This window comes from Doryrhamphus excisus, chromosome 8 (assembly GCF_030265055.1).
Source record: "Doryrhamphus excisus isolate RoL2022-K1 chromosome 8, RoL_Dexc_1.0, whole genome shotgun sequence".
NCBI lineage: Eukaryota > Metazoa > Chordata > Actinopteri > Syngnathiformes > Syngnathidae > Doryrhamphus > Doryrhamphus excisus.
The window spans coordinates 5,745,065-5,758,477 of NC_080473.1; the positions used below are offsets into that span (position 1 = coordinate 5,745,065).

The 13,413-nt window shown below is 42.3% G+C and overlaps 4 protein-coding genes across 4 annotated transcripts; 2 read left to right on the plus strand and 2 right to left on the minus strand.

The window, feature by feature from the left end:
• Window positions 1–78: 78 nt before the first annotated feature.
• Window positions 79–4,179, minus strand: cfap45 (cilia and flagella associated protein 45). Its single transcript, XM_058079979.1, has 12 exons — window positions 3,651–4,179; window positions 3,218–3,319; window positions 3,043–3,143; window positions 2,497–2,635; window positions 2,253–2,423; window positions 2,013–2,191; window positions 1,817–1,946; window positions 1,603–1,749; window positions 1,399–1,512; window positions 756–949; window positions 462–686; window positions 79–364 (listed from the first exon to the last, which is right to left on the minus strand). Exons 1-12 carry the CDS (start codon window positions 3,651–3,653, stop codon window positions 304–306), a joined length of 1,566 nt encoding a protein of 521 aa, XP_057935962.1. The 5' UTR covers window positions 3,654–4,179; the 3' UTR covers window positions 79–303.
• Window positions 4,078–9,391, plus strand: LOC131134563 (glucose-6-phosphate exchanger SLC37A4-like). The gene is made up of 8 exons (XM_058079980.1): window positions 4,078–5,168; window positions 5,246–5,478; window positions 6,112–6,355; window positions 6,641–6,799; window positions 7,580–7,665; window positions 8,474–8,587; window positions 8,657–8,795; window positions 8,998–9,391. The coding sequence occupies exons 1-8, from the start codon at window positions 5,021–5,023 to the stop codon at window positions 9,162–9,164; spliced, it is 1,290 nt and encodes a 429-aa protein (XP_057935963.1). The 5' UTR covers window positions 4,078–5,020; the 3' UTR covers window positions 9,165–9,391.
• A 53-nt stretch (window positions 9,392–9,444) lies between these two features.
• On the minus strand, window positions 9,445–10,648 carry trappc4 (trafficking protein particle complex subunit 4). Its single transcript, XM_058079981.1, has 5 exons — window positions 10,439–10,648; window positions 10,122–10,296; window positions 9,943–10,046; window positions 9,739–9,865; window positions 9,445–9,652 (listed from the first exon to the last, which is right to left on the minus strand). Exons 1-5 carry the CDS (start codon window positions 10,611–10,613, stop codon window positions 9,574–9,576), a joined length of 660 nt encoding a protein of 219 aa, XP_057935964.1. The 5' UTR covers window positions 10,614–10,648; the 3' UTR covers window positions 9,445–9,573.
• Window positions 10,649–10,837: 189 nt separating this feature from the next.
• On the plus strand, window positions 10,838–12,967 carry rps25 (ribosomal protein S25). The gene is made up of 5 exons (XM_058079982.1): window positions 10,838–10,914; window positions 11,491–11,580; window positions 11,655–11,838; window positions 12,720–12,818; window positions 12,899–12,967. The coding sequence occupies exons 1-4, from the start codon at window positions 10,912–10,914 to the stop codon at window positions 12,812–12,814; spliced, it is 372 nt and encodes a 123-aa protein (XP_057935965.1). The 5' UTR covers window positions 10,838–10,911; the 3' UTR covers window positions 12,815–12,818; window positions 12,899–12,967.
• Window positions 12,968–13,413: the final 446 nt, after the last annotated feature.

Consider the following 13,413-nt stretch of genomic DNA (forward strand, 5'->3'; position numbering starts at 1 on the left):
ATTTTTATTTTATTTATTTATTTTTTGTCACATACCGAAGTACGAGGTTATATGAACATACAATGACATAATGGGTACCATAGTAACTGTCAATATAGTGATATATATATAGCACATCATGACTGATTGAGAATGATTTATAATTGAATAATTGTATATGTATAGTTTCATGACAAATGTTTTTTTGTTAAATTGTTTGTGTGATTCAAAGAATTCTAAAAGAATGTAGGCCGCATTTTGGACACTCCTGCCCCCTCGGATCCACGCAGGCAGTCCGATACCGATACGGGCACCATGAGGGAATCAAAGCACCCAGGTCTTCCTTTCCACTTCACTGCAGTATTTGTCACTGAGCCCAGACGCCCTGCACAGGGAGACAAACACCAATTGGTCTGTAGGCGGCAGTTCACACTCAAAGACTCGATAGGACGCCTCAAGTCCGCATTTTATGTTTTACTCACTTGAGCTCTTTCAGCTTCCTCTGTTTGATCTCGTTGATGCGGTTGCGTCTCTGCTGGGCCTCCCTGCTGACTTTCTCTGCCTCCTTGAAGCTTTGTGCTCGCTCGGCCATGGCCAACTGCGCCATCTCCTGCACCTGTTTCCTGATGGCCTCCGCGTGGTGGAGCGCTCTCTGGCGCTGCTTCTGGTCCTCTTCCTTCTGTTTGACGCTGGCTTCCTGTTGCACCCTGTGGAAAAACAGAAGAGGTTAGCATCTGCCTGGCTTGTATTTTACATGGAATATTGTGTTTTCTTACTTAAGGACCCTCTCAAACTCTGCTTTCTCTCGGCCGGCCTCCATGGACAGAAGGTGCTCTTTGCGCTGAACTTGCTCCAAGCGAGCAGCCCTCAGCGTGGCCTCCTCCTGTATCTTCTTGGCAGCCAGCTCCTTCTGTTTCCTCCTCCATTCTCTGTCCGCCATTTCTTGGTTCCTCCTTGCTTGCAGCTCATCCTTACAAAAACAATCAAGATGAATGTTTTTATTGTTTACGCAATAAGACTATTTCCTTTTATTGTAAATACTCGATTCACATATTTTTAATGTGATAAAATTGCTCTCTGAATCTTCTGAACTCCTGTTTCCGTGCCACTCCCAACAGCGTTTAAAGAAAGCTAGCTTTTTTGCCTTGACCATCAAGGTAGCATCACAGAAGATGACACTGAATTCACATTTTTGCAGCTATTTTGGCTTTTTAAATGTTGTCTTTGAACAGCTGAACAGCCTATTTCCCGTATGTAGTTGTTTGTTGTCTTTCTCACTTCCATTTCATCTTTCAGCATTTTCAAGCTCTACTTAGAACCTCTTTAAAATCTGCGCAAAATGTCTTAACATTTTGTAGCGTTCTGATGTGGGCTTAAGTCTAGTAATCTGCCGCACTATGGTCACCAGCTTTTCCTGACCTGGTCTGCCTTGTGGTCTCTGGCTCGCTCCTGCTGAGCCCGCAGCCTGGCGATCTCCAATTCCTTCTCCTTCTTGAGCTTCCTCTGCTCTGCTTCGTACTCGGCCTCACGTTGCTTCAGGCAGGTCAAAGATGGACGTTGAGCACTTTAAAAGTGACAGGAAGTATCCAACTGCACTCGAAAGATCCTGCAAGAGTGTCTCACCAGTTTGGTTTTGATGAATTCCATTTCTCTCATATCTGCCAGCTTCTCCTCCTCCCTCCTCTGCTCCTGCGCCCTCAAAGTCTCAGCATTGATGCGTATGACCTCTTGATGCAGAAGCTGTTGTTCCTGTCTCTTCTTCTGCAGCGCCTGCGCAGAAGAAGACAAATTTCAGTGCTATTTGTGTTACTGTATTTTGTGTGTGTGTGCATCATACCATAAGGTCCTGCAGGTTCATTCTGGCTTGCTCCTCTTTTACATACTGTTTCTCCTGCTCCTTCAGCTCTTCTTGCACCAGCTTCTCTTCCAGACGCTGCTGGATCTGCTCAAAGATTTGCTGCTTCCCACTGGAGAACACACAGACGCATGAGAAGAATGGTAAAGATCTCAAATGAGGAAACACGAGTGGTCACCGGATCCTCTCTTGCTTGTGCTGCTCATCAATCTGCTCCATCTTCTCCAAAAGCCTGCGACGCTCCACTTCCATCATGGCATCAAGACGCTGCTGCTCCTCCAGGATTTCCAGCTGGATCTGTCTCTTCTCCTGAATCTGGGCATCACGCGTGGCTTGGCACTGAGCACCCAGAATCACCTGAAGAAGACCATGCACTACATGTAAGATGCATCCAAATCCTGGCCAATCATCTCCTCACCTTGTTAAGTTCTTTAATCTCCTCCTCCTGTTCCATTCTCAGGGCGTTGGCCCTCTCCAGCAAGCACTGCGTGCGGTCATGGGCCTCCATCTCTGCTTCGCTCAAAGTCTGCTTCCCTTGACGGGACATGTCTGCCTCAATCATCTGACGTTTCCTTTCCTCGGCTGCACTCTGCACAGGCAGGATCAACTCCTAACTCCTAGCTATCAATCAGGTTTGAGTCAGGTTTGAGCTTGTTTCCTACCATCTCCTCTTTCCTGCTCTGATCGGCTGCCTTCAAGGCTTCCTCTTCCTTGGATAGATGCTTGGATCTTGAGGTCATTTGCTCAAAGTCAGCTGATGGTAGAATGATGGACTGTCCAGAGGGATCTTTACATGGAACCCTATGAGAGGAATATAGTCAGGAAGACCTCAGCAATAATTAAACCAGAGGGACTTTCACAGGCTCCGCTACTCTAGTATGCACATAGGACAAATGAGATACAAATTTAATGAAATCCAAACTGCAGCAAATAAAATACAATATTGAACCAAGTAAAATGTCAGAAAAATATCTAATTTAGGAAATAAAGTGAAAAAATATATACAATAAAATATAGAATCAAGTATTTTTTTAATTAAATTTAACACTGGTACATGTTTGCATGGGACCTCTCCAGCTCACCTGGAAAAAAATGGGCGAGAGGCGGGGTACACCCTGGACTGGTGGCCAGCCAATCATAGGGCAATTAAATATTTGCAATCATATTTTTCATGAAATAAAACAAAAGGGAGCATGTGTTGCCTTTACCTGAGATTGCGAATGAGATCTTTGGTGACAATTTGAATAGTCCGCTTGTCAACTGGCACTACCTTGACTTGCTTCACCTTGGAGGCTGGCTGTGATGCCCTCTGCAACAAAAACAGTCATAAATTCCTTCCATACATCTGTCCCTGCTGAGACTTACTCTGGTTGTAGTTCTAACCTGTGAGGTGCTTCCAAACAGGCTTTCATCCACCTGAGAGGAGGAGGCTCTTGTGCGGTATCGATGTTGTCGTCTTAAAGATGCGGTGGAGGAAGTGGCACTCTGCAAGGTTCACACTCTCAGCCATCTTCCTCCAATAGTTTGTATCATTTTTAGTTTATTACAACAAAAAAACAGCTATTATAAATAGGTTATTTATCAAGATATTTAGTAAATTATTCTCCATTGTGAATATGCAAATGCTACTGTGAAGTTACAGTACCAGTATGAACACACAAAATAAGCGTATACTTTTGGTCCAAAAGTGCAGCTGATCTAAAGCCCCCTCCACTTATTTGTGTGTTTGTATTTCTTAAATACAATAGAAACATTACAATATAACAGTATAAATAGCACAGAAACAATACTGGGAGTAAAAATTGTAATACCATACCATTTCTTCTTTCTGTGTTTATCGTCCGTACACAGATAACTCTCAGGAAAAAAAAGGGTTTGTCTATTTAAGAGAAAAACAAACTTTTAAAAAGTTTCTTTACAGATGGATGAGCGTGAAGAAGAACCTATGTGGTAATGTTTTCCGTTGCCATAGAAACGCTTGGCCTTAGTTCAACTAAGCGGTACGGCCCGTGGAAAATTATATTTATTGAGTTATTTGTAAAAAAAAATACATGTGATTTCAAATAGGTGGTTGTCAGATGACGTTTTTACAATGATATTATTCTTTATTAGTTTTCGTGTAATTGCCGTAGTGGTTCTGGTTTAGGCTTTAACTTCAACAACCACTAGATGGCGATAGTTCAACTGAGCGCTTATTGCACCTCCTCCCCTCAGATAAGAAAACGAAGAAGCAGAAGGCGGGTCTTACAGCTGGCCAACACAGATGAGTAAAATGAACAACTCGAATTATAGCAATCAAAACCTTATTTTTCATATTAAGGTTTTTCATATTTGACGGGACAGTACTGGTTTTAAGAAGACCAAAAGGTGGTCGTTGCAGAGTGGTAATGTGTCACTTTTACAGACTTTAACAGACGAAGTTAGTATACATGACTTAAAATGCTATTACCAGCAATTTTAATGAGACGCTGTAAACTCGAAACCTATTCGTTGTGCTGTGAAGCAATTGTGCGTTTCGTCGATTTCACTAGTCTCACTTGCCCTTACGTATGACTGACGTCAGCAGATTTGCAGCGCTGATTGGCTCACGTGAGGCGTTGTAGCAAAGAGTTCGTTCATTGGTCATCATTAATTGCAAAGAAAATAGCCGAAAGAAACATCAATTTATTTTGTATGCCGCTTGTCCTCACTATATGGATATGCTGGAGCTTATGCCAGCTGACTTCGAGCGACAGGCGGAGTACACTCTGGACTGCTCGAAGCATGTAAATAATCTCATATCCATGTTGTTTATTTGTGGGAGCATTGGTCAAAGCATTGTAACAGTAAATGATTAACGTCATTAGTCCTAGCGCTCGCACTTGTGCAAACAATGGAGGAAACAGCCAATCCTGCTGTTTTTATAGACGATATTTTGTAAAATGGTTGCTTAAAGGGGACAGCATTCTGCCTTCTGGTTCCATCCTTGTACAAGCCCTTACCTGGATGGGCTAGCTGCTAGATTAAATCATTTCTGCACTTTGGGAGTTGACCATTAACTTGAGCAGATTACAAACAGCCCTCAGTTGTAAGCAGCTGCTGTTGCTTCACTTTGCATCCTGAAGCAAAGTTCACTGACAGCAGGCGGAGGTCTGCTGATCTCCCTTCTCTTTTTTATATTGTGGGAATATATACAAATCAGCAGTCATGGCTAGAGCAAGCTATGGATACTATCGGGCCACTATATTTTTGGCCATGTTTGTTGGCTATGCCCTTTACTACTTCAATAGGAAGACATTCTCTTTTGTGATGCCTTCACTGATGGAAGAAATTGATCTGGACAAGGATGACCTGGGTATGCTTCATCATAATACTCAACTTGGGTGCTTTTGTTGCTTTTGTTGGTCATCTGTGTCCTCTCCTCGCTGTCAGGCATGATTACCAGCAGCCAGTCTCTGGCCTACGCTATCAGCAAGTTCATCAGCGGCGTGCTCTCAGACCAGATCAGCGCACGCTGGCTCTTCTCAATTGGCCTCTTCATGGTGGGAGGCATCAATGTTGTCTTCTCCTGGTCATCCACCGTGGCTGTCTTCTCTGCACTGTGGTTCCTCAACGGCCTGGGTCAGGGCCTGGGATGGCCGCCCTGTGGACGGGTGCTGCGTAAGGTACCCGAGCCACACACGCATACTGTGTATTGCACCATGAGGTCCACCTAAACTATTTAGGAGATCCTTAGGAAGATACTGCTCAAATTGAACATGAATGTTTGTTTTATTGTAGTTGCAAATATTAGACAGCTCCGATGATTGCCGTGTAGAAACTACAACCACAGCGATGAACCAGTAAAAATATTGTGCAAATATTTTTCGTTTGTTCATCATAAATTAAAAATGGTCAGCCATTTGGTACGCGACAAAAAAAACTGAAAAAAATTAAAAACAAAATATTATATTTTATTAGAAAGGCAGGAAGTGAACAAATGTAACAGTTACTGATTGTAAAAGTACTAGATGGAGGGGTAGGATTTAATAAGCTTTGCTTCTTCCTACTCCTTTTGGACATGTGGAACTGTGAACTGATTATGTGATGCATTCAATTGTAATCTGATCCATGTTCAAATGAAATATTACCATTACCAACTATAAATGTCAATATATTAAAAGTTTAGTTCAAATATCACAGCTCATTTAAGTTCATACAAGAGTGTTTTTAACATCCTAAAATGTCACTGGCACACCCAGTAGTAGTACGCTGCCATTCATTCATTCTAGTGACATCATTTCATTGTTTCCTTTCAGTGGTTTGAGCCCTCTCAGTTCGGAACATGGTGGTCCGTCCTTTCCTGCAGCATGAATCTGGCAGGCAGCTTGGGCCCCATCATCGCCACCGTGCTGGTCCAGACATACAGCTGGAGGACCATCCTGTCCATGTCTGGGCTCATCTGTGCGGGCGTCTCCTTTGTGTGCCTGCTGGTCATCAAGAACGAGCCCAAAGACGTGGGGCTGCCTAATGTAGAAGTGGCCTCCAAGAAGAGCAAAGGAGGTGAGCTGAATAGGAAACTGACATGAGGCGGTCATTTCCTGTTACTTAGAGGGTCTTTGACTCGTGTTTTGCAGTAGGTACGTGAAAACATCAAACTCTCCTGTCATGTAGGTGATGTTTGTGTCTGTGGTGACTAAAGGTCAATCATTGTTTGGACTTTGTCCCCTCCATGCCTTTCATGCGGCGCTGTGATGATCAGGCATGGCAGTCTGACCTTCTTTGTAGTATCCTGCAGCCATGATGTCTGATGGCAGGTATTGTTATTCTATCTGTGCCCTCTTTTAGACTCATCCAGCGATGAGAGCACACTGTTGGAGTTCCTGCTCTCTCCTTACTTGTGGCTGCTGTCCCTGTCGTATCTTGTGGTGTTTGGGGTGAAGACAGCCTGCACTGACTGGGCACAGCTGTTTCTCATTCAGGACAAGGGACAGTCTACACTCATGGGTATGCGAAGTTGGGGCGGGGGACTACACCGCTGAGTCGCTTATTTCATATATTGCGTGTTGTTCTAGCAGTGGTTCTCAATTGTTGTCTGTAATGCCCCCACTGGGGGACATTTTTTTTCAATTTGAAATACTATTGAGACACTGATATCTATTTATCATGTCGGCATGTCTGCACTAATATTGAAAGTATCCCCTGCCTCTCACCAGCCCAGACACTTGGAAAAGCACTGTGTTATAGCAACGCATGTACCTAACAATAACGCTGTTGCAGTCACTTGCAACAAATGCAAGTCCTGGCCCGGTTTTCTTATTCCTAAAAAGAGTCCGCTTAAGCTGACGTCAGCATGAAATTTGAGGCCCAAAAGGATCTTTTTTTATGGAAGCTGTTCATTCATTCAGACTACATTCATACTATACAACTGAAAGATCATTTACCATTCATTCCCCTTTCTCAACTAACAAAATACACCTATTTTAATTTTCACAAATCGAGGTAAAAACAAATCAACAAAAATCATCTGTTATTATTGTCAATTCTCCTTAGGTCTCTGGCGGAAGTCACAAGTAAAAAAAAAAAATGTCCGTCTGTCCATATTACTGCTCTCGCTGTGACTTGTGTTTCTGTTGAGGTCCTGCCTTCCTGTGCTGTCATTGGCTTGCGAGCATATTGAAAAAAAACAACACCGATATGAAATATCAGATATCTCACGGTTAAAGTTTAAATGGTGCCGTTTGTACTCACTGTCGGTGTGGTGATTGACGGCTGTCTTCTTCATAGGTAGCTCATACATGAGCGCTCTGGAGGTGGGAGGTTTGCTCGGCAGTCTGGCAGCAGGTTACCTCTCTGACAAAGCTGTGGCCAAAGTGAGTTTGAATCCCGTCTGTCTCACGAAAAGCTCAAATAAATCAGGGGTGTCCAAACTTTTTCCACTGATGGCCCCCATATTGAATAATGAAACCATGCAAGGGCCAATTTGTATGCCAAGGAGTTATCGACATTTGGAAGTGGAAAATGGAAGTGTATAATTAGTATGAAAGTTTTTTGTGAATCCCACAATTTAACTTTCCAAAAATGACCTATTTATTTAGTTTTCTGTCCCATATTACAACTTTAAAAATCACATTTTTATTTAATATTTCAACATTGCTACTAAAATTACAAATTATTTTTCCTCATAATATTACAAGGAAAATGTCTGCTGTTTTTTGCCATTTGCTCTCAGTTTTTGTTTTAGTTTAGGGTTAGGGTTTAGTTTACTTTTCCAAATACATTTCATTTTGTTCTTGTAAATCTTTCATCATTTTTTTTACTTTATTCTTTTAAACTTTTTACGAAACCTTATTTTCCAAAACCTGCAGCTTTTGTCATGTTTTGTTTGGTTTTTATATTTTGCCTTAAAAAAATACTTTAATATTTGAACTTTGTGCTACTAAAAGGATGTTATTGTTTTCTATGATGTCACAGTAGTCTTTTAAAATTGACTATTTTTCATTAGATTAAAATTTTGTAAAATTACTGCTGATTTCTTCATTTTTGCCAATTTGCTGCAGGCCAAAAATAGCCCCTGGTCCACATTTTGGACACCCATGCCATAAATGCATGACTAAACATGCATAGAATTGTGGTACTTAGTCCCGCTGCCCAACCAGTAAACCCTCCTTTTGTGTGCAGCAAGGCATGAGAACCTACGGAAATCCTCGCCATTTTGTCCTGATCCTCATGATGGCGGGGATGTTTGCGTCCATGTATCTGTTCAGAATCACCATCACTCCAGATAGCCCAAAGGTAATTCACGAGAAGACAAGACATGAAAAGAGGAATAAATATTAATGGTATAATCTCTTCCCATCAAAGGTGTGGATCCTCAGCTTGGGTGCTGTTTTTGGTTTCTTCTCCTACGGGCCAATCTCCTTATTTGGGGTCATCGCCAATGAGAGCGCTCCGTCCAACTACTGTGGGACATCACATGCTATTGTAGCCCTCATGGCAAACAGTAAGTGGATGATTGTTTCTCACCACCTTTTAAAATGCAGTAGATTTGTGGTTCCCAAATTTTTTACAGTCCTGTACCCCGTCAGACATGTGACTTGAAGCCCTACTCCTGCACACTTAAAACAAACAACTGTCTGCATGCCCGACTTTGGGAAACGAGGAGACAGTAGATGATAACCAATGTGATTTCTCCCCTCCCCAAGTCGGCGGCTTCCTCTCCGGCCTTCCGTTCAGCACCATCGCCAAGCATCACGGCTGGGAAACAGCCTTCTGGGTGGCAGAAATGTTGTGCGGCGTCACTGCCGTCACCTTCTTCCTGCTGCGTAACGTTCGAACCAAGATGGGTCACATGTCCAAGAAGTCCGACTGAGACTTGCCAGAAGATAAATATGTGATGCCTTCATTGTATTATGTTTTTAACTAATAGTTTTGTATGCACCACAGTAGTATTTACAATGTGTAAAAAGGAAGTTGATACAAACGTGTTGGACAGTAATTTAACTAGGAGTGCAGATACACTACTCAACAAGTGTTTCCTCTAGTGTTATCATGACAACATAAACTTTTTTTATAAACACAATCCAAAACTCGAATGTACATATTTTCTGTCATTTTTTATGAGCTTGTACACAATCAAACAAGCACCACACTTGCAATGCATGTACGTTTATTCATATATTTACAAAACAAAGCATATTTACAACAACATTGTTACAAAATATGTGCAACCATCATTTATGGCCCAGAGGAGAAAGATGGAAAATACATTTTGATCTCCTCTAAGATCCAGCTCCAAAGTTGCCAGCCTTTTCTGCAACCTCTAGTGCACTCTTCAGGTTCTGATCAAATAGTTCACATCTGAGGAGGACAACATGGCATACTATAATAAATGAAATATAACAGGTGCAAACTGAAACAAACCCAAAAAGCATCACCGTGTTTACCTGATTGGCATCTCCAGAGAGTAGAATGGATTCTTGAGGGCAAAATCTGCATAGATCTCGTAGATTTTCCTCAGCAGAGCGTCAATGCCTGCTTGTCGAGGGTCTGCCAACACTATGAACTTTATTCCTGCAAAGACGCGCTGTTCAACACCCAAAACAAACTGAACAAAGTATGTTTGATGGTGTTTTGCTTCTGCGCAACACCTGTAAGAGTCTGGAAGCAGTGCAGCTTGAAGACATCGGTTTCAAGCATCTCAATCCCTGAACTTCCGACTTCAGGAGATAGCTGGGATCCGATAGCAAACAACCTGGGGAAACCAACGATGGCCCACTAGTAGGGGAAACGATAAAGTCAGCACAAAATTTACAGGAGTGCAACTTACGAATGGAACATGGACGCCAGCATCAGTTTCTCATTGGAGCTCAGTCTGGCTCGTCCGAATCGGATCGACACCGGATAGTTGGCAGGATCCTTCAAGTACTCCAGGATGTCCTTCCCATCTGCTGTGCTCTTTCCCATGACATCAATACCATTGATCGATAGCACCGCATGGCCCACTAGAAGTGACACAAGATACATGCTCATTACTCTTAAGTATACGTCAAATAGTCATTATTTTCCATTTCAAAACAAAACATTCATTCCCAAATAAGGCATATTGGTATGCTAGCTAGCGTGCTAACGTCTAAAATGCACTACCTCGGATCCCGTCTCTCTGTCCGAAAGACACGACCACCTTCTCGTCGTGATGCTTGAGCACCAAGTCTAAAGGGTAACTAAACGTTTTCTCGGCCTCCGACCTTGGCACGTAGTTGTCATACTGGTAAATTAACCCCCCTGCCTTGTTGACTACATACACACTGAAGATCACCATATTTGCTACGTCAACGACGCCGGTCAGCTGACAGCAGCGGTCACGTGACAACAGCAAGAAAAAAAATCTATGTATTTATTTTCGACCGTGATGTACGTTCGTCTAGTACTTACCATTAAAATAGAAAAAGTGCTAGGTACAAAAATTGGCTTTACTATACATTTTACCGAAAAGACTGAAACTCTGGAAGAAAACTTCTAATCCCACAACCCCCAGCGCCACTTCCGCATATACGGGTTGTCTACGGGGCTTTCGCACGGACTAACTTCCTTTTGCTTCGACATCTTGACGGGAAAACATGGTGAGAACGTTTAATGGATCGAAGTATACAAATTCAAGCGGTTGTGATATTTCCAACGATGAATAAAAAGTGGAATGCATTGTGAAACCACGAGCGTCTCAACGAAAGTGGAGAAAAGTGGCTTATTTATCGTTATTTACAAATTGACGCTAGCTAGCTTGTGTGGTAATTAACCATGCTTTTGCTATCCTCTTGAGCTAGCGAGAGCTACAACACCGTGAAACAAACAAACAAGAACCGCAGTCTTCAATCATTCCGGTTGATTCGTCTGAATGTTGCGTATTCAAATGTAATTTTAACTGTCCCGGTCGTACATCTTAAGCACACAATATCCTGAAGGAGGACACCAACCAGGCCTCACCATGCTGACGATGAGTCCAAGCTATGTTAGCATTAGCTAGCGGTTTGTTAGACAGATCCGTGCATTGCTATGTTATGCCGTAATGTATGGAGATCTCTTGTCTCAACCTACATAAGATATGATTATATCGGGTTATCACGTGTATTTAAATCAAGTATTACTGACACATCGTTGTCATGTTAATATCAAGCCCGTTACTTTTCTTTACGTTCCAGCCTCCCAAGCAAGACAAGAAAAAGGACGCTGGGAAGTCCAAGAAGGACAAGGACCCAGTCAACAAATCTGGAGGCAAAGCCAAGAAGAAGGTATGGTCTTGTTTTTGCACACAGCTTGTCAGTTTTTTTTGACCAACACTGACCTATACATGTGTTCTGAGCAGAAGTGGTCCAAGGGAAAGGTGAGGGACAAGCTGAACAACCTGGTCCTCTTCGACAAGGCCACCTATGACAAGCTCTACAAGGAAGTGCCCAACTACAAGCTCATCACCCCTGCTGTCGTGTCCGAGAGATTGAAGATCCGCGGCTCGCTGGCTAGGAATGCCTTGCAGGAACTGCTCGCTAAAGGTAAACCTGGCAGATGAATACAGAATTAAACTCTGCATCATCAAAGGGACTGGATTGTATGTAACTGCTTCCCTGGCTGCCTAAAGGCATCTTTATTTGAACATGCTGTCAGAATTTTATCCTTCTCCTGCTTTGAGTACGTAAAGTATGTGTAACACAACGCACACTCACTAGTTTAACCATGAGCATTAGTTACAGTAGGAAAGTAGTTACAAAGGAAAATGTACTACAATTTTTATTATGCAGTTAAACGTATTGCAAAATAAGACATTTCTGTGAAATGTTAGTTTAAACCAAGGTTGGTTGACATATGCCAGCTATTGGTGGTATATTTTATGTTTTTTGCTGACATGACTGGTACTTGTAAATTACGCTATGTTCTTACAGTAAAGTGTTTGAAGTGCCTTGTCTAACTGTTAAACAGTGGGGCTTCTAGCACTACCTTGCTACAACTAAGCTTTTCCAAGTTTCCTGTTAAATTGGAACTTTGCACCCCCTCAGTGCTGACAATAGTGTTGTTACAATTGGATGCTATTTATTTAAAACTAATTGGAAGTGGCATTCATTTCAAGGTAACGTGCACCTTGGTCTCATTTTCTACAATATGGCAATGCAATACCACACTTTACTTAAAAATACATGCACCCTATTTTGCTCGAGGCCTTTTTGCGCTTCCATCTGCCTGGATGTTTTTTTTTTTTTGTCTGTGCACGCACACTGACAGTTGACAGCCCTGCATCTCTCCAACATTGTTAGGACAATAGGCAGACCATCCATTTTGTAAAAAGGCTTTTCAATATGGTTTTGAAATGTTATTCCTTCTCCAAATATGTGATCTACAGGCTGTAGTTGTGACGTGCTGTAAATCATTGTTGTTGCAGGCATGATCAAGCTGGTGTCGAAGCATAGAGCACAGCTCATCTACACACGCAACACCAAGGGAGGAGATGAAGAGGCAGCAGCAGAGAAAGCATAATCAGGTACAAGAAATAAAGATAGACCCCCCTGCCTTTCTTCTTCTCAAGTCGCCACTCACTACCTCGTTTTCTTCCTCTTTCAGGTTCTTCTGTTTGTTTCCTTTGAGATGCTGTTTGTAATGAACGTAAATAAAGTGTAAAACCTCCCCAAATCCTGGACTTGTCTCTTTGTACGCCTCAAGGCTGTTTGAAGCGCTTGAGGATTCTTGTCTCATTCGTACTCAGTCATGCATCAATGCAATAGTATACTGACCTTCCCACTAAGAGTGAATCGAGGTCAAGTTAAATGTTTGCCACAGTGTGACAGCATCCACGCAATACAAACCCTCTGGAAGTAATGATGCTCATAACTCGAGCTGCCTCACAACTGATAACGATAACTAAGCAAAGCTACACGTTTCCCATTAAAAAGCTTGATGCACTTTGAGCAATCCTAGTGATGCCACTATCCACCACTTTGGGGACGTCCATTGGTATATTTTCAGTTCACAAAGGATCTATCCTAACTTGGTACATTTAGTAGATTATTGATTGTACCACATTTATCCCTTTTAAAGCCACAGGCAGTGTAGGTACTATGAGATATTGATACACAACA

Excerpts from the sequence above, each read along its gene's own strand:
- cfap45 (XM_058079979.1), bottom strand. Across the intron at positions 1,947-2,012 it reads CACAAGCAAGAGAGGATCCG|TGGGAAGCAGCAAATCTTTG; the intron begins GTGACCACTCGT and ends TGTGTTCTCCAG. Across the intron at positions 1,513-1,602 it reads AATTCATCAAAACCAAACTG|CAACGTGAGGCCGAGTACGA; the intron begins GTGAGACACTCT and ends ACCTGCCTGAAG.
- LOC131134563 (XM_058079980.1), top strand. The coding sequence starts at position 5,021 with ATGGCTAGAGCAAGCTATGGATACTATCGGGCCACTATATTTTTGGCC. Across the intron at positions 6,356-6,640 it reads CTCCAAGAAGAGCAAAGGAG|ACTCATCCAGCGATGAGAGC; the intron begins GTGAGCTGAATA and ends GCCCTCTTTTAG. Across the intron at positions 7,666-8,473 it reads CTGACAAAGCTGTGGCCAAA|CAAGGCATGAGAACCTACGG; the intron begins GTGAGTTTGAAT and ends TTTTGTGTGCAG.
- trappc4 (XM_058079981.1), bottom strand. The coding sequence starts at position 10,613 with ATGGTGATCTTCAGTGTGTATGTAGTCAACAAGGCAGGGGGGTTAATT. Across the intron at positions 10,297-10,438 it reads ACAGAGAGACGGGATCCGAG|TGGGCCATGCGGTGCTATCG; the intron begins GTAGTGCATTTT and ends TGTCACTTCTAG. Across the intron at positions 9,653-9,738 it reads TCTCTGGAGATGCCAATCAG|ATGTGAACTATTTGATCAGA; the intron begins GTAAACACGGTG and ends TGTCCTCCTCAG.
- rps25 (XM_058079982.1), top strand. Across the intron at positions 11,581-11,654 it reads GAGGCAAAGCCAAGAAGAAG|AAGTGGTCCAAGGGAAAGGT; the intron begins GTATGGTCTTGT and ends TGTTCTGAGCAG. Across the intron at positions 11,839-12,719 it reads GCAGGAACTGCTCGCTAAAG|GCATGATCAAGCTGGTGTCG; the intron begins GTAAACCTGGCA and ends TTGTTGTTGCAG.